This window comes from Gobio gobio (genome assembly GCF_949357685.1).
Source record: "Gobio gobio genome assembly, chromosome: 3".
NCBI lineage: Eukaryota > Metazoa > Chordata > Actinopteri > Cypriniformes > Gobionidae > Gobio > Gobio gobio.
Window position 1 is genome coordinate 34,243,299 of NC_137099.1, and position 25,442 is coordinate 34,268,740.

At 36.0% G+C, this 25,442-nt stretch overlaps 1 protein-coding gene across 1 annotated transcript in view; it reads right to left on the bottom strand.

Moving 5' to 3' along the window:
• The window catches only part of marchf4a (membrane-associated ring finger (C3HC4) 4a), a 45,953-nt gene that overhangs the window by 15,639 nt on the left and 4,872 nt on the right, over positions 1-25,442 (bottom strand). The window contains exon 2 of the mRNA XM_079812912.1: positions 1,027-1,182. Within this exon, the coding sequence (XP_079669038.1) occupies positions 1,027-1,182 (156 nt within the window). The remainder of the gene's footprint in view (positions 1-1,026; positions 1,183-25,442) is intronic.

Sequence of the window (25,442 nt, forward strand, 5' to 3'; positions counted from 1 at the left end):
TTCCAACATCTAGTGGAAAGCCTTGCTAGAAGAGTGGAAGGGAGGACTGATGCCTTATTAATGCCCATGGCTATGAAATGAATTGTTCATGGTTTTGCTCAACAAACACATTTGGGTGTTGAGTTCAGGTGTCCACATACTGTTTTGGCCATGTAGTGCAATGCAAAGAATCCCTGCCTGGTGGACCAAAATTAAGCAGTTTTACTCTGATACACATGTAGGCCTAGTACATTTATTTATTTGGACTTCATCAGTGTTTTCATTTTAAGATTTTTTTCTTCACTACATTTCAAAGCATAATAACAAATCTTTCTTTGAGCCAATTCTTTTCAATTAAATGTTCGCAATTACTGATTTAATAACTCAAGTTAACAAATCACTGAATTGATCTTGTCTGAAATCGAAATGAGCCTAGAAGCAGGAGGAATATGATCCTCAGAGCTCAACTGTGCTAACTTCTAAAAAATTCATAATGATGTCAGACTAAACTCTAACCTATTTAAATTCTATCCTTTCTGTGTGACTGGGGCATTATGCTGCCTTCACGTGCTATCGGAAATTTTGTACTTCCCACTTCTGAAGTTGTGAGCTTCTCAAGCTCATCGCATTCAAGTTTTGACTGAGAAGGTGTTCCTGTCCATTTTTTTAAACTAGGAAACTAGTATTTACAAAAATTCTGATAGCACGTGAAGGCAGCATTGACTCTATCTCTTTAAATAGGTATTTTGAGCAGGAGGATGGAGTATATCAAATAAATATTATAAAATAATTAAACCATATAGATCCGTTCTTTTACTTTTAAAACATATACTGTTACTATTTAAAATGAAATGGATAACTTTTACTAGACTAACATCAGGGTACATGGAATTATAATGGAACATGCACGCACGCACACATGTGTAAATAATGTATTATATATAAAACAACCATGGTAATAATTTTGCCATAGTATGGTGTCCAGCATAATAATAATACATTTTGTTGTACTAAGTCCACAGAAAGCTCAGGCAAGCATTGAGTTACCTGAAGTGGGTTTTTGGTGCTGATGGCGATGACCTGATATTTGTAGTAGCAGAGTTCGCAGCTCCAGGATCCTCTCTCACTAATCCACTTTATAAGACAGGGCTCATGAGTGCAGCGAACAGAACCACTACAGCGGCACGGACTCAGCAGCTCCCCCTGCAAAACACAACACAGGCTCACATTAGCAGTAGCTAATCTCCCCCAATTGATCAAATAATCCTGAAACCTCTTTATATAGACACCCAGGTCGATGATAAATAAGACAATAATATTTTCACAATGTGTATGATTCCATCCAAACCGCTTGATAAAGATACAGTAAATATATATGGAGCAATTCCAAGAGGGTCCTCGCACCATTGGTGCTTGGGCTCTAATAAAGTCTTTAATAAACACAGATAATCACCCAGGAGAAATCATAATCCACACACATTAAATAAAGACGAGAACAAACAAGCAATAGAACCAAACAAGGAGTATGGTGAACTAAACGAGATACAGGTGTGTTTAATCGGTAACTAAGGAAACTAATAAAAGAGAGCAATTAAGGTCAAACTGAAATGAAACACACAGAACAAAGACAGAGAAACGAAAACACTTAGATACTGAACACAACCCTGACAAATATATTTTTGAACTAAGTGTAAATAGCAACAAAAAGTCTTTTCTTTGCAGCCATAGATGCTATTTACACTACATTTTCTTAAATAGCTGTTAGATGCTTATACTTAGTGCAAATAGTGGCAGATACTATTTTCGCCTGAGTGCATTGTAGTATATAATAAAACAGTATTAAATAATAACAACATATTCAGTGTATTTGATTTTATTTATTCAAATAATAAATGTATGCTGCCTTATTGGGACATTTCTAATAAGAATGTACACACTTTATTTTGATGGTCTCCTTTGAACATTCTGTTGACTATAAGTAACTTTGCAACTACATGTCAACTAACTCTCATTAGAGTATTAGTATACTGTTTGCTTAATGTCTGCTAACACTTTATTGTGATGGTCCTTCAACAGACATTTTACTGACTATAAGTAACTTTGCAACTACATGTCAACTTATTTTAACACTATTTTTAAGGTAAAAATGTTTTACCTTTAATAGCTATTCAAGCATTTGAATGTATTTTTGAGCAAGTTCATAGATACAGACCAAAACATAAGTGTCACGTCATTGACCCGTCCATTAGGCTAGTTGTACAAATTATTAATGGGCTCCACTTAAAAGTCCACAGATACTAGTGGACTGTTACTAGGGACATGAACTTAGTGACCTTCACAAGGACTATACCCATGGGACGTTCATTTAAGGAAGATGTTTAACAGTACTGCTTGCCTTGTTAAAAAAACAGAGCTGTGTCCAGTTTGACTTCAATAGATAATACAAACAGAATCTCATTTCAGCAGCAAAGGGACATCATTTGATTGATTGCTACTTTGCAACCCATGTGAATCATGCATAAACCGAGACAACAAACCTGCTGCCTCAAAATCACACGTCTTACTGCAGGCTTAAACATTTCAAGTGCTGCATGTCAAAATATCTTCACAGAAGCCTCACAGCATTATTCTCAATGTTTCAAAATACAGCACATCTCAAACGTGCCTCATAGTGAGGTTTGTGTGGGTGACAAATAGTTGCCTAATCCATGTGTTTATTCATAGTTTATTTAACCAGTGCACAGAATATCTGCACACCCGTACGCTACTGTCAAATCTAGCGAATTAATTACACAAGTGTAAATATTGGTCAAAGCAAATTCCTTTAATTAACACCATTGCTTTGTGAATAGGAAACAGGCACAATGGCGGCAGGGCCGGCCCTGACCAATTTGCTGCCCTAGGCAAGATTTTACTTGGTGCCCCTTGTATCAAGGTTTAGCACTATTATCATTCTAAGTTGTGGAAACACTCGTAACTGTTTTATTTTTGTAATGCATTGATGTTTTATTTTTATTGTTGTTGTTGTTTTATATGATGTCCAGTCCATTCTACCCCATCATTATGTTCATGATATTATTATTGTTTTTTATTTGTTAAAGGCTGATGATAGTAAAACTGTACAAATATTACACCTATGCCACATTACAGCCTAAACACAAATAGCAAGAGTAATTGCATCTAACATTCATGCACAAACTATTCATTGAGAACTAGCAAAAGTGTTTGTTTTCCAGTAGATGGCAGCAATCTTCCACTAAACTATGAGCATTCATGCTTTCACCAGGAATTCAACCGAGAAATTGATATTTAATGTGAATTTTACATAAAATGTTGCCATTTTAAATAAACCTGTATATAAATATCATTACTAATTTCGGCAAATACATTTTAAAATTGCTATACACCCCCTTAAAACTGCACAACTGCAGAGTAAAAACATTAGGCTATTAAAAAAGTGATATTACATGCGTTTAATATTTTTATATTATTTATTTTTTACAAAATCACACTGGCTGTGACCTCTGGAGAACCCAGAACAGCTGCTTGCATAAAGTTTAAGGTAAAAATAACTGGAATTAATTAGCAAACATTCGTATTTTACTACTATGCAATTAAATAAACTGTTCATTAACTGTTCAACTAATTTGCCTACATCCCTTTACTTCTGTCTTTACACAGCAAAAAATGATCTTCTTATTTAGAATCTTTTTCTTGTTTCCAGTCCAAATATCTAAAAATTCTTAAATCAAGGTGCATTTACTAGATGAGTAAAATGACATACTTCATTTTGATTTTATTTTCAAGTAAACAAGAAAAATGTCTTGAATTTTTGCTTAAAACAAGCAAAATTATCTGCTAATGGGGTGAGAAAAATAATCTTATTTCTGTTTGGGACAGAAACAAGATTATTTTTCCACTCCATTGGCAGATAATTTTGCTTGTTTTAAGAAAAACTCTTTTCTTAAAAGAAAAAACTCACTTCATTTTGATTTTATTTTCAAGAAAACAAGAAAACTATCTTCTGTCATTTAACTTATCTAGTAAATGCACCTTCAACCTTGATTTAGGAATTTTAGATATTTAGACTAGAAACAAGACACAAATACTACGTAAGAAGAGCAGTGTATCCCTTATCTTCCCTGCATCAGAGGGCTTCTGTCTTTTTTTTAGACACTTCAATTCGGCCATCCGTCATAAATAATCAGGCAACTTACACCGTGTCAACACCTGGCGCGAACGGCCAAGCACCCTAAAAAATGAAAGCAACCTTGTCTGCGTTGGATGCGGCGAGAGGCGACGCGACACAACAAATTCCCCTAACGATAAACTGATCGCGCGTTGTATTTCTGACGCACTTCAAGTAGATCGGCGGGGGGAGATTGATGAGGCGGACCGGAAAGATGCGGGGACTTAGTTACGTTTTTTTTGCGCTTTATTTGGTAATATTTCAAATTAATATTAATAAAATAGTATCAGTAATACATTTTGGCGCCCCTATGGATGAGTGGCGCCCCTAGCATTTGCCTATTCCGCCTATGCCACGGGCCGGCCCTGAATGGCGGCATCCATCACTTGGCCTTACAAACACATACATCCACACATCCACACACACCATAATGAGGGATGATCAGATAAAAGCATCTGTTGTGTCCCTGGCAACAGTGTGCTGGGACTTTCTCACTGATTGGAGCGGAGTCAAACTGATCCCTGTGGCCCTGATAGAAATGACCTTCCTGTGCTGATCAGACTTGGTGCACTGACTCTTGTATTGCTTCAGTTTAGCACCTAGATAAGGGGGACTGAATTTCCATCAGCATAAAGTATTTATTATTCACTTAGAGCGTTCTTAGAAGATGATGTTTAGGGAGAGATCAGGATGGCAACTCAACTTCCCTTCAAGTTTTGCAGGGTAAGAAAACAGAGATCCCTACTTTGCCCAGGAACTCTGAGGAGCAGCACTAATGAGCGTTGTTTCCAGCAATCGGCTTCATGTCCCTCACTGAACTGATACACTCATTTTGCTCTACATGTATACGGTTATGACCAATGTCTTTAAAGGCCCACTGAAGTACCTTAAAACATTCAGCATTATTCAATGTGTTGATGTAATTTCCGCTGAAACAGGAAGACAGGGTGGGATATATCGAACAGCTCCTCCCCTTTAAAGCTCGGTAAAGCCACAGTTTCCCCCTAATCTCTAACCATTTCTCCTCCTAATATCCTCCATTATATTTAAAATATAATATTTTAGAGAGCATTTGATTGGACAGCACTGATGAGAAGCTGAAGTGCAGCATGAAGTAATAAAAATCGTTGATCCATATCGGCGGATGTGAGAGACTAAGTTTTGAATGCATATATCTTCTAAATATGACATTTTCTCATTGTTTTGGAGCACACTAGTTTAAAGATAAGAGTAAGGCTAAAATATTCATACTAAAAGCCAAAAAATGAAACAATTTTAAATTCATGGTGACTAAATGATTTCATGAAAAAAAACGGTGAAAAGCAAACTCAGAATATTAAGCAAACCTGCAATAATTTACAAAAAGCAGTTACAAAAATCTGGCGGTGCACGTACAGTACGAGCATACTCTTCTGATTACTCATGTACGCGTAAAAAGTATACTTTGGGCTTTATTCATTACACTTTTGGAGTAAAAGGGCCTTTACATTTGCCAAATTTTTTAAAAAAATCATTAAAAACAAGTAAGCCCAGCCCAGATGAGAAAAAATAATGCAAAATTAACATAATGCCTATAAAAAGTAACTAAGTAACGCAATTAGTTACCTTTTTAGGGAGTAACCTTGTAATGCATTACTTTTAAATGTGACTTTCCCCAACACTAGTCATTATAGCCAACAAAGTATAGATGCAAATAAGAGATTCACTGCAGTCAGCTCTTTGATTGTAAAGATATTTTGTAAGAATGCAGAACCCATGAACTCGCACTGAAATGACTGACAGTTTCTGTGATTATTCAGGAAGCGCTCTTTGATCGCTTTTTGAATATCATGAATTTACAATTTGAATAAAGCATTTTTGTCATGCATGCTAAGGTCATAAGTTTAACTGTCATGAGCACATACAGTAAACTGACAGAATATACCTCAAAGCACTGTAAGTGACTAAAATGCAACAGAATTTTTTTTTTATCTAAAATCCAGGTAGGGAGCTCTTTGAAGAAAATATATTCTATGGGTTTGTTGGTTTAAAAGATGATTTGATTAAACATTAATTGGACATATTATTTGGAGCTATTTTGTACATTTTCTAGAAAACAAAACTCACTTGTAACTCCACAGTGGACATTAATGCAGTGATAGCTAGGGCAATGTTTTGGAGCACCGGATATGACATACAAAAAAAAATTTATATTGTGGTTGTGAATTAAATGAAATGAGGGAACAAATTAGCAATGTAGCCATGATTTACCTAAAATGAGAGAAAATTATGGACGCTTCTTTCCGCCACAGAATAGAAAAAAAGGTAATTGCAACTTTTTATCTCACATGACTTTTTATGTCACAATTCCGAGAAAAGAAGTCAGATATATAAAAAAGTCACAATTTAAAAACTTTTAAAGCAGCCAATATCTTTTTTTTTTTTTTTTTCATACAGCGTATTTCCAGTTTTGAAAAAATGTATAGCCTACTGTATGTCATTCCTGAGCAACAGTTCCTTTTTCTTTATAATAAATTGTAATAAACTGTTAAAGGTGCTGTTTAAGTTTTTGACTGTACTAAATCATAAAAATTGTTTGCAGATATTTACAGTAGACAGTTGGCAGAAAACACAGCATATTTCTGCCATGGAAGCCAGCAAACAAACTGGCTCAGAGATCGCAGATTCTACCTGACCTTTTCAGTTAACAGAAATGAACACCAGACCTTTTCATTTCATCTTGGGTAATGAACAGGTCTGACCTGGGCAACAGCACCTTTAAAATAAAACTACATTTAATTATATCATTGTATAAGGCAGAACTTTTCAACTGGGTGATCACGGGCCAAATTCGGTCCGTCAGTCATTTTTTATTGCCCACCAGTTGATTTTGATGAAATTGCAATGCTGCTCGATACATACTCAGCGGTGACTTCAACAATACGCTGAGGTCATCAATTACAACTCTGCGGTCCAAATTCAGAATGGAGTGAGTGTGTTTAATACTTTTCTGGCCATAGTTCAGATATGCTATTTTCCTCAAACACATTTAAACCCACATATTTGATTGCATCTTTATCCAATCAAATTCATTTATGCAAGTTATTCAGTTGTGGACAAATCTTTGAATAGAAACGAGATGAGACCGCAGTATGCTGTGGACAATGAAACTGTCATATTCAACAAAAGAGAAATTGTTTATTATACCTGAACATTCAAAGAATGAACAGAAGAGTTTGCTTTTATTACCCTGCTTCAAGTTTTAAACTTGCCTCATTTGTTTCGAGCATGCAATGCTAAAAAAAGTGACCATGTAAGTTCTGTTCAATAATGACAAAGTCCCTTTCAAGTAAAGTCTGTTCACTCTGCGCCTGTCGCCTATTTCGGGCATCCAAGACTAAGCCCAATCTACTTGAATGAGGGGATCCTGACATCTCAAAAACTGCTTGCCGAACTCACAATTAAATAACATATTTCAAATCAGCAACCAAATCTGAAATGAACTGTCCCACAAATGTTTTTTCTTATGCTCAAGTAGGCTAGACCAGCCAATGCGCATGTGCAGTCCTAGGTGAGTCTCAGGTTTCTATGGGAACCTGAGCTTCTAATGGGAGCTGCAGTGACGCAATTACTTTACCAATCAGCGATATATATTTATTATTCAGAATGCACAATTGGATGGGAACATTTCAGCAGGCTGACGATATGAGACGTAAACATCCTCAGTTTGGAAATGCATAGGCCTACAACACACAAACACACTCCCGCATATTATTTTAAAAGAAGGACCTTCATCCTGCCATATCAGTCTCACCCATGCTTTTAGTGTCAGGAAATAGTAAAATCTGAGGTAAGGATGTCATTATTTAGTATTAGAGCACCGGATCGCTGCAGCAACACCTGCAAGAAGGTTCAGACGTTATAGTTTTGATTGCTTCGCAATGGGACCGGAAGTAGCGGTGCACTGCTTCACTTACCGGAAATAGGAAGTGTGATAAAGGCCTATTGCACGTTGCAGTTTCTCCCATTCATAAGTAATAGGAGTGAACTCTTTGCATCTGCTCAAAAATCTGAATACACTGCATACAAATTTGCCTACAACATTTGCAGAAGAAAAAAAAGGCTATTTTTTCGTCACGTAACAGAAGGATTATAAACAAAAAGGAAGAACAGACACTTCTTCCCGCTATCTATTGTGGTCGAACAATAATTTAAAACCAGACGGTTTAAACCTTACAATTTCAACAAGGTGCACACACAGCTGCTGTGTGCAAGAATGCCAGAACAGAAATGGGAAAGCAAAGAGGAAATTATTTTATCGTAGTAAATGCTGTGAATTTCAGTTTATTCTTATTCTAACTACTTTTGCATAACTAATGATAAATATTTGTTCCCATTAAATATGAATAACATATGAATAACATAAGTGATTTTATATATAAATAACATTAAGAAACTGTAGGCTATTTAAAACGAAATTAAGGATCAATAAATAAATCCAGAAACAAAAATAAAAAAAATTATGAACAGAACCGGTGACAATGAGGACAGAATTTCTAGGCGCAGCCAAGGGCCGGAGAGTGTCCGGTTTGGGGACCATACGATTTCGTCGCTGCTTTTTACGGATGATGTTGGCCTCCTCAGACCAGGACCTTCAGCGTGCACTGGGGCGGTTTGCAGCCGAGTGTGAAGCGGCTGGGATGAGAATCAGCACCTCCAAGTCTGAGGCCATGGTTCTTAGTCGGAAAAGGGTGGATTGCCCACTTCAGGTGGGTGGAGAGTTCCTGCCTCAAGTGGAGGAGTTCAGGTATCTTGGGGTCTTGTTCACGAGTGAGGGAAGGATGGAACGGGAGATTGACAGATGGAACGGTGCAGCTTCTGCAGTAATGCAGTCGATGTACCGGTCTGTCGTGGTAAAGAAGGAGCTGAGCTGTGAGGCGAAGGTCTCGATTTACCGGTCAATCTACGTTCCTACCCTCACCTATGGTCATGAGCTTTGGGTCATGACCAACAGGACAAGATCCCCTATACAAACGGCCGAAATGAGCTTTCTCCGCAGGGTGGCTGGGCGCTCCCTTAGAGATAGGGTGAGAAGCTCGGTCACTCGGGAGGAACTCGGAGTAGAGCCGCTGCTCCTCCACATCGAGAGGAGCCAGCTGAGGTGGCTCGGGCATCTATTTCGGATGCCTCCTGGACACCTTCCCAGGGAGGTGTTCCAGGCACGTCCCACCGGGAGGAGACCCCGGGGAAGACCGAGGACACGCTGGAGGGATTATGTCTCCCGGCTGGCCTGAGAACGCCTCGGGGTTCCCCCGGAAGAGCTGGAGAAAGTGGCTTGGGAGAGGGAAGTCTGGGCGTCTCTGCTTAGACTGTTGCCCCCGCGACCCGGCCCTGGATAAGCGGAAGATGATGGATGGATGGATGAAGCAAAAATTACATTTAGTGATTATGACTAACGATTTTATTTAACATGCACAACACGGACCGATATGGGACATATGCACACAGCGGCAGGCTGTTTAGGACGGGTTCGTGTTAACCGCTAACATAGTAATCTATCCACAATTCCACTTAATGTTTTCTCTCTTAAAATGTAAGCAAGTGTATATGTCAGCATTATCATATACGTGTACGTCTGTCATGTAAAACAAGAGCTGATGCAGTTCAGTCTGCCTGCTATTTTATTCTATCCCTTAACGTTACTCCTAATCGGAGGCTTCCGTGAATATTTAGTTCATACGTAGATTTAGGCTTAAACTAAGTTTAATGGTGTAATGCAAAAATATTTAGTAGTGCATACGTTGTAACTTAGTGCCGGCACATTCACGTCAAAACTAGGTTAACTGTAACTTGCCCACAGCTGGTCCAACCGGCCCCAGGATACTGCAGGTCAGAAAAGCTATCCGTCCCTTTATCGATACACGTGAAAAGCACACTGGGGGCATTATAGGGATCTGTTATGTTTAATCTATTAAGTTTTGTTTTGTACAGGTCTATGTCTTTTGAATTAAAGTGCGCAGTGAACTCTGTTGCCTTGAAACTCATGCTGGCATCATTCATTTCATATTCGCTCCCGGATGTCCCTGCCTACAAATATGCCGTTGTAAACAGAATGGGTCACGTGACGCCCGGAGCTCTATATGTTGCGTTAAAATAATTCCTCAGCAAAATTTGTTCCTTTGCAAGTTTTCTGGTCCCCGCAAGAAACTTGTTGAAGAACCCAGGTGTGTAAGGTCATATCAGTGTGTCTGCAGACCTCTTTATAAACACCAGACTTCTTTTCCAGTGTCGACTTTGGCTATTCAAGGCAGGTGAAAATGTAAAGAGGACCTGAACAAAACATTTGTCTTTGAGTTCTCCCATTTAAAATCAATCTTTATCAATGGTTTAAAATAAAGTGCATAAATTAGGTTACACAACCGTTTCCATTTAATCACAGAAACAAAAGGGGAACAGAGCAAAAGTTGTCTTTCCTTTCCTTTCCTTTCCTTTCCTTTCCTTGACATCAATATAAGAAGTGTTTTTTCCTCCCTTTTTCAAAGTTGATAAACCTATATACACAGTATTTAAAATCTATGAAATGTAGGATTTTTTTAAAAGTGTATTCCCTAGTGAAATATACATAAACCAAAATGTATTTGAAATACATTTATTTTATAGTAAGTAATGTATACTACGAATGCATTTACATATTTATGTACTTACAGTTTTTTTTTCGATTGCTAAACGACAGTGAGCACAACTGGAGCTACATGTGCAAAACTCTAACTAGTCTGCACTACCAACAGTCACCTGAGTTAAACAGTTCACATCACCTGCAAAACTCATTCCAAGCAACACAACTCTAAACACATGGCTCAAAACAGGCTCAGTGCAGCCAAACACTATGCACAACCCTCACTGAGATAACACACACTGTCACTCAGAACACACTGGGAGTAAAAACACAAGCATCAAACACCAATACAGAAAATACAAACTTTTCATCTTTACATTTTGAACAATTTCAGTGACAAAGTAATATTTTCTTCAAAGAACAGAGTGACATTCTTTCACATGATTTATTTACATTTTTAGAACATAATTCTTAGCCTGGGAAAACCCAGACAACTTCCGGCAAATTTACTACTGAGAATGGTCTGGTTTTAACCAGGCTACATAATTCTTTAAGGTAAATTTAAATGAGCAGTTTGCTTCAATAGTCTGTAGTAATTTACGGAATAACAGTAATGAGGGAAAAAAAGATATATGTGTGTGTGTGTGTTCACTATCAAGTCTAAAACAAGACACCTGCTTAGCCTTTCAGCTGAAATTGCAATCAGCAGCGTTTGAAAGGCACAAGGCTGAACTCTATTCTGTTTTGAATGTGTGGTTCACAGTTTTGACAGCAGTGTGTTAGCATTTGAACAAAGGGCTGTAAATCCACAGTGTTGTGCAGATTGTGGTTAAAGTCATGGGATAAGTGTGTAGAGTTTTGAAAACTGTGTTCAAGCTATGAAAAACGAACTACAGTTTGGTCCACATGACCTGCTGCTGTGCAGACTGTAGTTAGAGTTTCGCACGTGTGACTCCAGTTGTGCCCACTGTCGTTTAGCAATTTAAAAAAACTGTAATATAAATTCCTTGCAATCGTACTTTTAGTATACTACTTAAAGTCTGCTAAATTGGAATAACTAATTTTGTATGCTTAATGCACTTTAGTTATCCGGAAATAGTTCTGAGGTCCAACTACAGATATACTTAAGATATACTTGCTTGTGCTAAGATGGAACTGTTGCAAGTGTACTTTAGGTACACTTTAAATATCTTGCATTTAAAGACTGGTATTATACAGTGATCATACTATCCTTACTAATAGGGATATTACAGTTTTTCTCAATTGCTAAAACACTAAACCCTATTGTCTGAACCAAATGCTCAGTTGCCTGAACCCACTGATTGAATCAATCACTCTTTTGGCAAAACCATAAGCACTTTTCACCTGTTTAGACACAACTTGCCAACACATTTTCATTGTGATGCACCCGTGCTGCAAAATTGTGAGCACAGGTGACAAAAGTCAAACACAATTAAAGCACAGATGTCACCACTTGAACACAACAACTCAAAATTGATCACACTTGTGGCTAATGATGTGAGGGAACATATACAGTAAGCCAGTTCAGAGAGCACTGGTTTGTGAGGCCCTTACAATGGATAGAAATCTGAGAGGAAGAGTTTGTGTGAGAGGAGGTCGAGGTGGTCAGCGAAGACAAAGAACAGTAATATCTGATGAAATCAGAGCTACTGTAATTGACCATGTTCTTGTCCATGGTATGAGCATGAGGGAGGCTGGACAAAGGGTACAACCAAACATCAGTAGATTCACTGTGTCCACTATAATCCGAAGATTTAGAGAAGAGAACAAGTAATTACCTTTTTTTGACATTATAGTACAGTATGTAAATGTTGACAGCAACTACTGTATGACATATACTGTATTACTGTACAATTACTGTATGTACGTACTGTACCACAGTATACTGTAAGTAAATATATGTTTCAGTACATCACTGTACCAATATACTGTAGTATTGTAATGGTATTGTAGTTGGTCTAACTGTTTGTAGGCCTAGTATTCCATGTATATTTTTGTACTTTATTTTTACATGGGCTTACTGTACACAAGTGGCAAACACATAAGATTTCTGTTTTGTCTTTTTGTACAAGTTTTTTGTTTTGCAACATGCATTTAGCCTACAGTGAACAATAAACAATTACTTCTCCAGCTTCATGTCCTGAGCATTGTGTTTTCTATTTTTCTACGTAGTGTTTAGTGACTGTTCAGTAGTGTTTTTAATTTTGATTGACTAACACTTTTTAGGCTTAATATTAAGAAATGTGCATTGTTGAAGAACAAGTGATATGCATGGTCATATTTGCGAGGGTGCGCAAATATGACCATATCACCCCACTCTGGCTTCCGGTCTCACTCAGGATTGAGTACAAGATCTCCCTCCTCACTCACCAGTGCATCCATATTGACGCACCACCTATCTCAAGAAACTCCTCACCATACAAACATCCACACGTAACCTCCATTCTGTTTCAGCATACCTTCTAAAAAACTCTGTGCTATGGGAGATCGGGCTTTCTGCTCAGCAGCCCCCAGTCTATGGCATGCTCTTCCTGACCACTTGGGGATCCCACAGACTAGATGCTTTTAAACATGGTCTTAAAACCCACCTTTTTGGCAGAGCTTTTGGTTGATTTGTCACTTCTTCTTTTTGTATTATTTTATTTTGTTTTAAATCTGTAGCACTTTGAGATTTTGTTTAATATAAAGTGCGTTACAAATCAAATGTATTGTTATTGTTATGTTATTATTATTGTTATTATATTATTATTGATATTAGTATTGCAACTGTACTGTCAATACAAAATATTATCATCACCATATTTAGTATTACTATTATTACTGTTGCTATTATTATTGATATAAATGTTGTTATTATTATTGATTTTTTTTCTGTCAACACATTATCATTTTTTATTTTTATTTATTTATTTGTGTTATTTATTTTTTTATTATATATATATATATATATATATATATATATATATATATATATATATATATATATATATATATATATATATATATATATATATATATATATTATTGATATTAGTATTGCAACTGTACTGTCAATACAAAATATTATCATCACCATATTTAGTATTACTATTATTACTGTTGCTATTATTATTGATATAAATGTTGTTATTATTATTGATTTTTTTTCTGTCAACACATTATCATTTTTTATTTTTATTTATTTATTTGTGTTATTTATTTTTTTATTATATATATATATATATATATATATATATATATATATATATATATATATATATATATATATATATATATATATATATATATATATATATATATATATATATATATATATATATATATATATATATATATATATATATATATAAATAAAATATATATAATTATTATTTATTCTTTTTTTTTTATGAGTACTACTACTGTTGTTATTATCATTATTATCATTAACATTTGTGGCGGCGCTTTAAATAGCTGCGGCTCGGAGGCTTGCTCCAAACTCATTTCGTTGCATTGTACTTGTACATGTGTAATGACAATAAACTTGAATCTAATCTAATCTAATTATCAATATTATCTATTATTATTATTGATATTACTATTTCCGTCAACACAACTTATCACCATCTTTAGTATCATTATTGTATTATTACTGTTATTTTTATTACTGATATTACTGTTGCCGCCATCACAAAATATTATCATTATTATTATACATGCCATTACTATTTAAATACTTCCACTATTACTATTATTATCTGTCATTTATGCCTATTTTTCATTGCTGTTATTATTACTGCTGTTTTATTGTTGTTTTTGTGTTTTGTTGTTTTATTCTGTGTTCACCCTATGTTGTAAGTTTTGCACTCCTAAATAAAAAAAATAAAAATAAAAAAATGTATTATTATTATTGTGCAATAAAGAAGTAGGCTACTTTAAATAATTGTAATTATAATATTTATATCAGTAAATCTCAAGCGATATGTCAGTAAATATGTTAATGGTTTTGTAGTATACTTTGTAAGATATAAATGTATTTTAAATACATTTTGGTATATATATTTTTTTCACTAGGGCTTTGCCATCCTTTATTCTCTTTATCTTGCATTTTATTATTTGCCTGCTTATAGTGTAGCTTGTTTGCTACTCCATCAGAACATTCCTACAACCTATTTCTGGGTTGCACACCAGTCTTGATTCACTGGTTTAGGGATGTCATTCATTATTATTGTTTTATTTTTTGCGTAATCTACTTGATTTATTTACTTCCTCTGACAACTGATGCAAATTCAAATTGTGCATGACAATCTCTTGTACATGCACATAATGGCTCATAACACACACGTGCCCACACATGCTCACACATTCACTCACACATCACTTCCCTGCTCATAACACCTACTGCAATTCAGTGGGGCAAATGATCCAGACATCATTTGACAAGAAAGAGTGTTACTTTTTCAGAAAGCAGAACTAGAGACAAACCCCCACCTTTTCATTCAGTTTACAATGTCCTCATGTAGTGATCCGTTTAAAAATATATATGTATTTTTCAACAATCAAGATCAAAATATTTCAATATTAGGGGTTTTGTCAATGGGTGATGTGAAATATCTAGATTGTGTGGGCCCCAAAGGGGTCCATGGAAAATGTCAGGGGGAAAAAAACTGATAAAACTAATATTTACTGTAAATAAAAAATGCTATACAAATATATTTGAATTATAAATAATTATTTTGAAATTGATCAATCATTTGTTTTGGCTTAGTAAAATGACAAAATAAATATAAATTATTTAATTTTAAAACAAAATGTTGTCTTTATAATGTCACTCTTACTATTTTCTAAGTCTAAAAATATATAGCTGCAATATACATTTAGGAAGGGAGCCCTTCACAGGGGGTCTTTGGTATTAAAAAGATTGAAAACCCCTGATTTAGAGAGCAAGGATGATAATTTTATATAGTAATGTTGACATATACAATACAAAATTGCTGAAAAGAACATTTACAATATACAAGATTCAAGAATAACGTCCAAAACATTTACCTTCTGCAATAAAAACAAAAGCAGGAAGAATGTTTAAACATCCTCTCTTTGTCAAGGTTCCACCTCTCACCTCCTCTCTGTCATCTCTGACACACTGGCAATGTGTGAACATTTAAACCCCAACTTCTGTACTGTGTTTCTATCTGTGTCAGCCTTTGCTCTTTGGCAATTACTGCTACTATCTTTTGAAGCTACTTATAATCCCTTAAATTAATGATACAGGCATGTAATGATTCAAGGGTGATATCTCTCTCTCACTCACACACACACACACACACACACACACACACACACACACACACACACACACACACACACACACACACACACACACACACACACACACACACACACACACACACACACACACACACACACACACACACACACACACACACACACACACACACACACACACACACACACACACACACACACACACACACACACACACACACACACACACACACACACACACACACACACACACACACACACACACACACACACACACACACACACACACACACACACACACACACACACACACACACACACACACACTTCATGAAGAAGAGTTATGTTTCTAGAGCACATATAGGTTCACATATGACAGGAATGTAAATATTAGGGCTCTGTCATATGTATCCAAAGTACATTTATCAAGGGTACAATGGTCATTAGACTACATGTATGTAACACTACTGATGTTGAACTTATGTGTGTGGGTGTATGATTGTGTCATTCCATGAAAAGATTATTGTTTGTGACTATAAACATATGATTAAATGTACTAATCACAACATTTGCCCATGTAAATCAATTAATCATTTTTCAAAATGTATCAAAAACATCTTGGCACAAGGTTTTCACACTGACCGCTGTCATTGTAAGACAGTTAGCAACTCTGTTTGTTTGTCCGAGTTAGTAACAGTAACTAAGGTGGGCGGGGCTTACCGATAGGTCAATTTTCCAAATGGACCCTTGTGTGTCCATTTGCTCAAATAGCAAAAGAAAAACTCCACAAAAGTGATTTCACAACTTTCAAAAAGAAGGAAAATAGAGTGAGATGACGGCAGTCAAAAGAGAGAAATATGTAAATTTTTACCATCACTCCCATAGACGCTCTATTAGACATCCTCACAGCAGCGGTAACTTGTTTTTTGGCTTACACTTTATTTCGATAGTCCACTTTAAACATTTTACTAACTATAAGTAACTTTGCAACTACATGTCAACTAACTGTCATTAGAGTATTAGTTGACTCTCAGTAGACTGGTAGGTTATGGTTAGGTGTTAGGGTTCGGGTTAGTAGAATAAGTTGAATTGTAGTTGCCAAGTTACTTATAGTCAGTAGAATGTCTTTTGGGGGACCAACAAAATAAACTTTTAGTAAATATTAATCAGACAGTCTACAAATACTCTAATGACAGTTAGTTGGCATGTAGTTGCAAAGTTACTTATAGTTAGTAGAATGTCTAAAGTGGACTATCCAAATTAAGTGTTACCGTTTTTTGTAATTTGATGCAAAAGTAATCAAATACAAAGTATTAGAAATGTACATGTATTTTTTTTTTTAAATGAAAATACAAAAGACATTGCAGAATTGACGATATTGATGACCGTTAAACGTGTCATCACAGTCTGTGAAAAAGGGTCTATATAGTTAATTTTCTGGCCAAATACCATATTTTGTTAAATAAATACAAACTCTACATTTAAAAATGCTAAAAAACGTTTTCTATATACTAACTCAAACACAGCAAACCTAATTCAAAATGTAATCAACTCTAGCACTAGTTTTCTATCGAACATGAACATATACAGTCAAATCATTGACTGTCAAAATACTAACAGCTGATGAAAACTGCATGACTTGTCAAGTTTCAGTTCTACCTGCAGACAATAAGAAATCCATTGTTTTTTATAATTCTGTTTCCTTGTGCTGTAAGCATTCTGCATTTCTGGTTGAGTGCTGAATGTGTGCATTCTTGGCAACATACTGTCTAAAAGTAGTCATTACTTTATAGAATTTACAGTAGGAAAAAAAAAGCAAGAAACGCTTAGGACCGCTGCTGGAAAATTAGTATGTCTCAAACCATAGTATGTTGAAAAGATTATTCCAAAGATTCCCGGATGGTCTACTATGTCAGAATCGATGCGCACTCTAACGGCTGATATTGCCCACAACCCATTACGAGATGGACGAGGATTCGATTAGAACTACAAACATGACGGTTATGCGAGTCCGACGGTTAAGTAGAGAGAGTTAGATGAAGGGGTTTGAGTGAGCAATTATCAGTATTTAACCTGATGAAAAGATATTTATTCAATATTATCCACATTATATAAGCTATCTGCACACACCCGTGACACGCAGATAACTTATTCTGTGTCTATGCTTTATTAACAAGATGAAACTGATGCCAGTGATCATTAAAAAAAAAAAATCCAACAAGCATGACCTTTTGTTTACTGTGGAAGCAAAAACGTAATTGAGTCTTTTTATCTTACAATTCAGAAATTTATTCTTGCAATTGCGAGAATCTCATCTAACAATTCTAACTTCTCGGAACTGTGAGACATAAACACAATAGCAAGAAAAAATGTCAGACTTGTATTTTCTATTCCATGGCAGAAATGAGCTTTCATAGGTTCCACGTGCAAGGGGGGGAAACATGGAGACGCACAGTCCAGCACACATTCTTCCTTCTCTCCCCTAACTCTTCTTCTCCCTGGTCATGATCCAACTACTCCTCTCCTCCTACAACTATTTCTTTCCCTTTCCCAGACATATTTTTTTCTCTCTCTGCTCCCCGGAGTTATGCATCCAAACTGAACAAAAACAATCCAAAGAGTCTTTTTTTTACTGTATGTCCATGCTGCATTTTGAAAATGAAAAGAACTTCAACACCTGACTATGCCTCAAACTGAGTTTTGAATCAACTATTTCTCAATATTTCATTGATCAGTTACCTTAAAATGCTTATCAGTTGTTTCAATATTTTTAATATATATATATATAGACCATAAAGCCACAAATGGTTTTTTTTTTTTTTTTGAAAATGAGTGTTAAAATTAGTGTATTTGGTGATATAGATAAAACTTCTGTTTTATTTAAGTTGTAAAGTCGTTCTTGTTATTTTTGCGATTGTTTTAGGGTCCAAATTAATTTTGTGATATTAAACATTATGAAACAACATTTAAGTTGTTGCTGTGCAATTGAGCTGGAACCTGTAATATTCATTTAAAATATAAACAAAATCGTAAAAACAAAATCCTCATAGCCAGCCAGATTTACAGACTACTTTTCAAAAGTTTGGGGTTTGGGTTCAGTAAGATTTTTTTATATTATGCTCAAGACGACTGATTGTCTTTTGATCAAAAAGACAATAAAAACAGTAACATTGTAAAATATTAGTAACATTTAGCTAGTTTCTTTTTTAATAATAATAATTTTAAAATATAATCTATTCCTGTAATGGCAATTTCAGCCACCATTACTCCAGTCTTCAGTGTCACTTCAGAAATTATGCTGATTTGGTGCTCAAGAAACATTTCTTATTATAATCAGTGTGGACAATTGTTGTGCTGTTTAATATTTTGTGGAAACAGTGATACATTTCGTTCAGGATTCTTTGATAAATAGTAAGTTGAAAAGAACAGCATTGAATTTTTTTAAACAGTAGTGTATTTAACAAGAACAAATATGTATGTGTTAAAATCAAAGTCCATAAATTAATTTCTTAATTTCATTTAACCCCTTTTAATTGGAACACACAGAGACACACTTCTAAATTGTAAGTACATAAATTCAACTTCTTGTAAAAGAGTAGGGGTGTAACCCCGGTGTCCTGGCCACAATCCCTCCATTGACTCTTATCAATCATGGCCCATAATCCCCATCAACTGAATTGGCTCGATCACTCTCTCTCCTCTCCACATAGACAGTGTGTGGTGAGCACACAGGCGTTGATGTACTGTGGCTGCCGTCACATCATCCAAGTGGATGCTGCACACTGGTGTTGGTCGAGGAGAGACCCCCTGATATGATTGTAAAGTGCTTTGGGTGTACAGCAGTACATATAAATGTGCTATAAAAATACCTAATTCATTCTTTTAAGAGACTTAAAGTGGCACTCTTATCCAATGACTGCTGTGTTTATATATGTGTGTATTCTGTGTGTCAAGGCCGTTTATTGCTTTCTCCGTCACTTCCTCTCTCTTTGAGAGGATTCGAGTTTTCAGGTTGACAAACACAGTATGGATGTGTGTCATTTAATCCATCATGAACAAACTTCAATTAACAGGATTACCATGATAGGCCTTTAACCCAATTTATAGTTCTGCGTTGAGTGTACGCCATAACTACGTTGTAGGCTGTGTGTTGCACGCATAGCCTACGACGTACCTTGACGTGCACCTCTCCAAAAATGTAACAACGCGTCAATTCTACGTGGACCGCAAGAGTTGTGGTTGGTCTGCCAGAACCCCTCCCTTAGGGGTACACATGCTCCCTCTGCATGTGTAACTGCACGTCGACGTGGACAAGGACGCAGAAGTATAAATGAAAATCGACGCAGAATCAGCCTTTAATCTCAGCACTAGTCTCTCCTCTAAACAGTTAACATTAGTTAAGGGAAAATCTGTGTCTTTGATGATGTTTAGTTCCACAGTTATGAAACCGGTATCAAATGCGGACACTGCTATTCAGATTCACTCGACTTGATTCATCTATGATCAAATATCCATACTACAGAACATTAAAAAAACTGAATGCAGATAATTCCCCCAGCAAAGTCCCTCTGATTTCATTTGACATGCTTTATTATGAGTCAAATCTGAGGACGGGGAGATTTTGGAAGCAAATGTGCATCCATTTGTTGAGTAAATTCAGATTCACTTGATTTGCTATCCACTAATTATCCATAATCACTGATGGTTTGGGGTTGTAATGATACGTTGTGCAGCAGAGATGTGTGATGGGAGATCAGAGAGCGGCTCGTCAGAGTGGGAGAAGAGGCCACTTTATCTAATTGTGGTATTAAAGCAGAACTATCAATACAATCTGAATGACTGATCCTTTATACATAACCCCTAAGCCCTCGGCGGTGAGCGCAGCCTCAATTTATTGTGCTGGATGTTAGGTCAGCGTTACATAGCAGCCGATTCATGGGAGCAGAAAGGAATGAGCCCTCTGTAAGAAACAAGCACGAGAAAGAATAGTGTTTTATAATGAGAGAGAGACACTACCTATATACGAGTTTGTGAGATAAAGAGGAACGAAGGGACATAAAATAAGGAGAGAAAAACAGTAAAAGAGACAGCAAGCCTAGGCTAGTGTGAGAAGAAGAGAAGTGAAAGAAAGAATCCTTGTAAACAGCCCTCAGCGGCGATAAAATAAATCGTATTTCATGTTATTAGCATACTTGAAGGGTGGTGAGAGAGTGTTTGAGACAGTGGTTTTCTGGCTTTAGCACTGGACTGTTTTTAGTGTGCTTTCTAAAAGCATTTTGCAATGCAAATTTTAAGATTCTTTTTAGCTAAGATCATCCTCTATTAAGCACACACTGCTAGAGAAGGATGCAGTGTTGGTAGATGGTAAAAGTGGCTGCAGTTAAGGATGGACTGGGACTCAAAAACACAAATTAAACCCTAATTGTATTAGCTATTGCATGCATATAATACAAACTTGCCTTCTGTATTACAGTGTCCTCCACGCCAAAGGCAGAGTAAGGTTTTGAACAGTTTTAGCATAAATCCTTATTATTTTGTGATGACAGCATTTATAAGGTCCAACACAAACTATGAATAATATTTTATTCAATACAAAACATATTGAACACAGAAAAAGTACTAGAGCTATTATAAACCATCTCTAAGTTTGTTGCCATCTCTTAGGTAGCCTACCAACCTACAACCATTTAGTTCCAGTTGTCGAATTTGATTGGCTGAGTGGCTAAGCGACTCAACAGATTCGTTCAAAAACAGGAATGAATCAGAAACTGTTTTCAAATGGATAGTTCACCCTGAAATGAAAATAAAGCCATTTTTTACTGACCGTGCTGTTGTTCTAATGCCCTATGTCCTTCTATCTTTTTCGGCCCTCAAAAGCAGAAATTTGAACAATGGTCCTGCACGCGCTCCTTCCTATAATGGCAGTGAATAGCAACCAGAAGTATCACACAATGATACAGTGAGACACGCGCCATATATGGAAAGTGTCTTAAGAAACCATATTATGCAGTCAAAATACTGTTGAGCTCGGCCGTTACTCTGCACTCGTTCCTGTGATGAGTGCGAGCCGTCAGCAGTGACTCAGCAGCCCCTCACGCAATGTTGTCATGACAACCGGTACACAATATTCACTTCAGGAGGTTTTATTATTATTGTATTATTTCTTATCATATACCTTATAGAAAAGACGAGAGTCGCGTTTGTTTATATTGAGCCTGATTTCTCAAAATGGTGTGTGTGCGTATGTGTGCTTATCCTGGGTACCATGACAACAGTGCGAGTTATAGTAAGCATGAGCACAGGCGCCTGCTGACGGCTCGCACTCATCACAATTTTTTGGCCGAATAATACGGTTTCTTTCTCGCAAAACCTTAAACTATGCCTCCTGAACACTTTCCATATATGGCGCACGTCTCACTGTATCATTGCGTGATACTTTTGTATCATTTTTGTAATGTTTTAGCCTGGTCGCTATTCACTGCCATTATAGGAAGGAGCGCGTGCAAGACATTTTTAAAATTTCTGCTTTTGAGGTCCAAAAAAGATAGGACATAGGACATTAGAACAACAGCAGGGTCAATAAAAGATAACTTTATTTTCATTTCAGGGTGAACTATCCCTTTAAGAGTAAGCCATTGAATTATTCACGCAATCAACTCATTCAAAAACACTGATAGGCTACATGCTAATTCTGCTGTGGCTTTGGAATTTTCACTGACAGAGCATAAATATACAAAGCCCTTATATGACACATAAAAAAATTTGTCATATGGGCCCACATTGCCCACACACACCTCACATTGGTGTGTGGGACTCCATATAAATAGCAAAAGTAACTGGCAATAATCTGTATAAATTATGAGTCACGCAATAATTATTGTTTATTGAACTGTTGATACTGCACAGTTGTGATTACCTACAGCTGAATCACATTAAAATCAATCCACATGATCAACAACATTGTTGCTGGTGTAATATTACTTAAATGTGTGCTGACTCTACAAAAAAAGAAACATGGTCCAAGATTAACTAACCAGGTATCAGCTGCTCAAGGGGCATGTCTCACAGTCATGTGTATTACCATTAGGGTAAATTATATAAGTTAATGGAGTGCCCTTGTAAATCTGTAAATATTTCTCATGCAAGCTCGATGAAATTAAAATCCATTCTTTCAAAAACATAAAAAAATAGCAATGTTTCCAAGCTTTTGACCGGTACAGTAATGAGAATTATAGATAATTTAATTTTAATGCTAAACAATTTATTTTTCTTTTCTTTATTCTGGATTGCTATTTTGCTATAGTATACAGATGAAGGCATCTTCATAAATCTCATTTTTATTCTGGTAATTATTTCTGCAGTAAAAGGCAAAAACTGTTCTCACTCTACCCTAATCAAAAAGACTGCTTATCTAACAAGGATGACTGAAAATTACTTCAATGCATTTACACCAAGAAAATAAGGATTGTAGAGACATTGTAAAGACCACTGTGGTTTAAACTAACATATCCAGTATTTCAGAGTTCAAGGGAAAGACATGATTTGATTCACTTTTGGTTAACTGGATTGTGACAACTTATAAGTTGAATGGCCCGCTTAGAAAAGTCCCAGTGTTCGCTATGGCCAGACCACCCCAGCTGCAGGTAACATAATAGCTTTATTCTGGTACAGACATTGACTGTCATAATGGGGTGAAAAAGACACAGCATGATTGTTCTACATGTACTGTTGCTTGTACATTCAGGAATTTGAGTCATGCAGACTATTTCAGTTTCAGCTATTTTCTATTGAAATGTCAGAAATAGCTAATAAATTCAGAAATATTTCTATTTCAGCTATTTCACCATTGATGTATAATAACGCCACTTTCACAAACACTGTAAATTATATGTTTTATGTTTCCATGTTTCATGTGAATGACATAATGCAGGTCACACAGGGATTTTACATCATCAGCATTCTACATCAGCACCAACAGTAATTTTGAAAGAGAGAGAGAAAGAGCAAATGGAAAAGTAGGGAAAAGTAACATTTATAAAAGGTTGATTATAAAGGACATAAAGAAAGTTTGTTCTTTCGCACCTACCCACCCCATCCATGCATTATTCTATAAATACTTTTTAGATCTATTTGATTTAGTAAACAGCATAATACTTGTATAATTTTGGTCACCTGTTTGGCCAAACACAAAGGGAATGTTTAGGCAATGTTGCAGTCACTATTTTTGCCAATCTAATTGGCAGTGCAGAGGGGTGCAGAAATTGCACATTTCACTTTATTGGCATTTGGTCAAATTCTTGATTTCTACTTCTGAAACGTCACACTTGGTAGCCTTGCTCACAATAGGAAATCCTTCTAATAACTACAGTTTTTCTGAATGGCTAACCCCATTCTCTAAAACAAATTCTCAATAGCCTAAACAAATTTGTCAAATAAATCACGCTTTCTGTAAAACCTTAAACAAGTTCAGGCAGTTAGACACCATTTGCAAATCTCATGCGCTCTTTATGCAAAACTCTAAACACATTCTCTCTCACTAAAAAAACATATCGCACTGTGAATGCACTTGTGTTGCAAAACGCTAAACATAGGCAGGCAAAAGTTAAACATAAAGTTTACACACAACGACTCAAAATTGTTCACACTTATTTCTAATGATGTGATCAAACCAACTGTACAAAGTAATAGATAGATTGCACAGGTGCATTGAATGTTGATACGAGCAAAAAATGGAACAATCTGAAAAGGAGAGGAGGAAGAGTATGTGTAAGAGTTGGTGGACGAGGAGGAAGAGGATGATGATGAGAAAGAGCAAGGTGTTGTCAAGGCTGGATCCAGCACACAAGGGTTTTTCCCTTTTCCTGGCAAGAGACAACATTGCCTGTAATGTGGACAAGTCCTGAGGCTGAACCCAACACGAAGACGTGATGCTGAGGCAGAATGAATCTCTCACTGACTTTGATTTTGCAGTTGCACTCTTTTGAGTGTCCTGTAACATGCTTTTAATTTAGAGTAAAAAAAAACAAAAAACTTTTTTTGGCTTTTGTTGTTGTTGTCCAGTTGCTGGACTACTGTATTTTTACAGTATGCAAGTGCTGAATATATAGACATTCAATAATATTAAGTACAATACTATACTTGCAGTGCATACAGTATACAATTTATTCACCTTACTACTGTAAGTTGCGATTGCTATACTTTTTATGTACTTGCAAAATTAGTTGACTGTGTTACAATAAAATAAATTCTGTAACTATGCTTTGAATGCTGTGTTCTCCAATTTTTTGATGTAGTGTCTAATAAATGATCTGTAGTGTTTATATTATGACTGGCTGCGTGTATGATCTGAAAGCATTGTTTGATTTTAAGCACAGATCAAATGGTTTTGAGGTT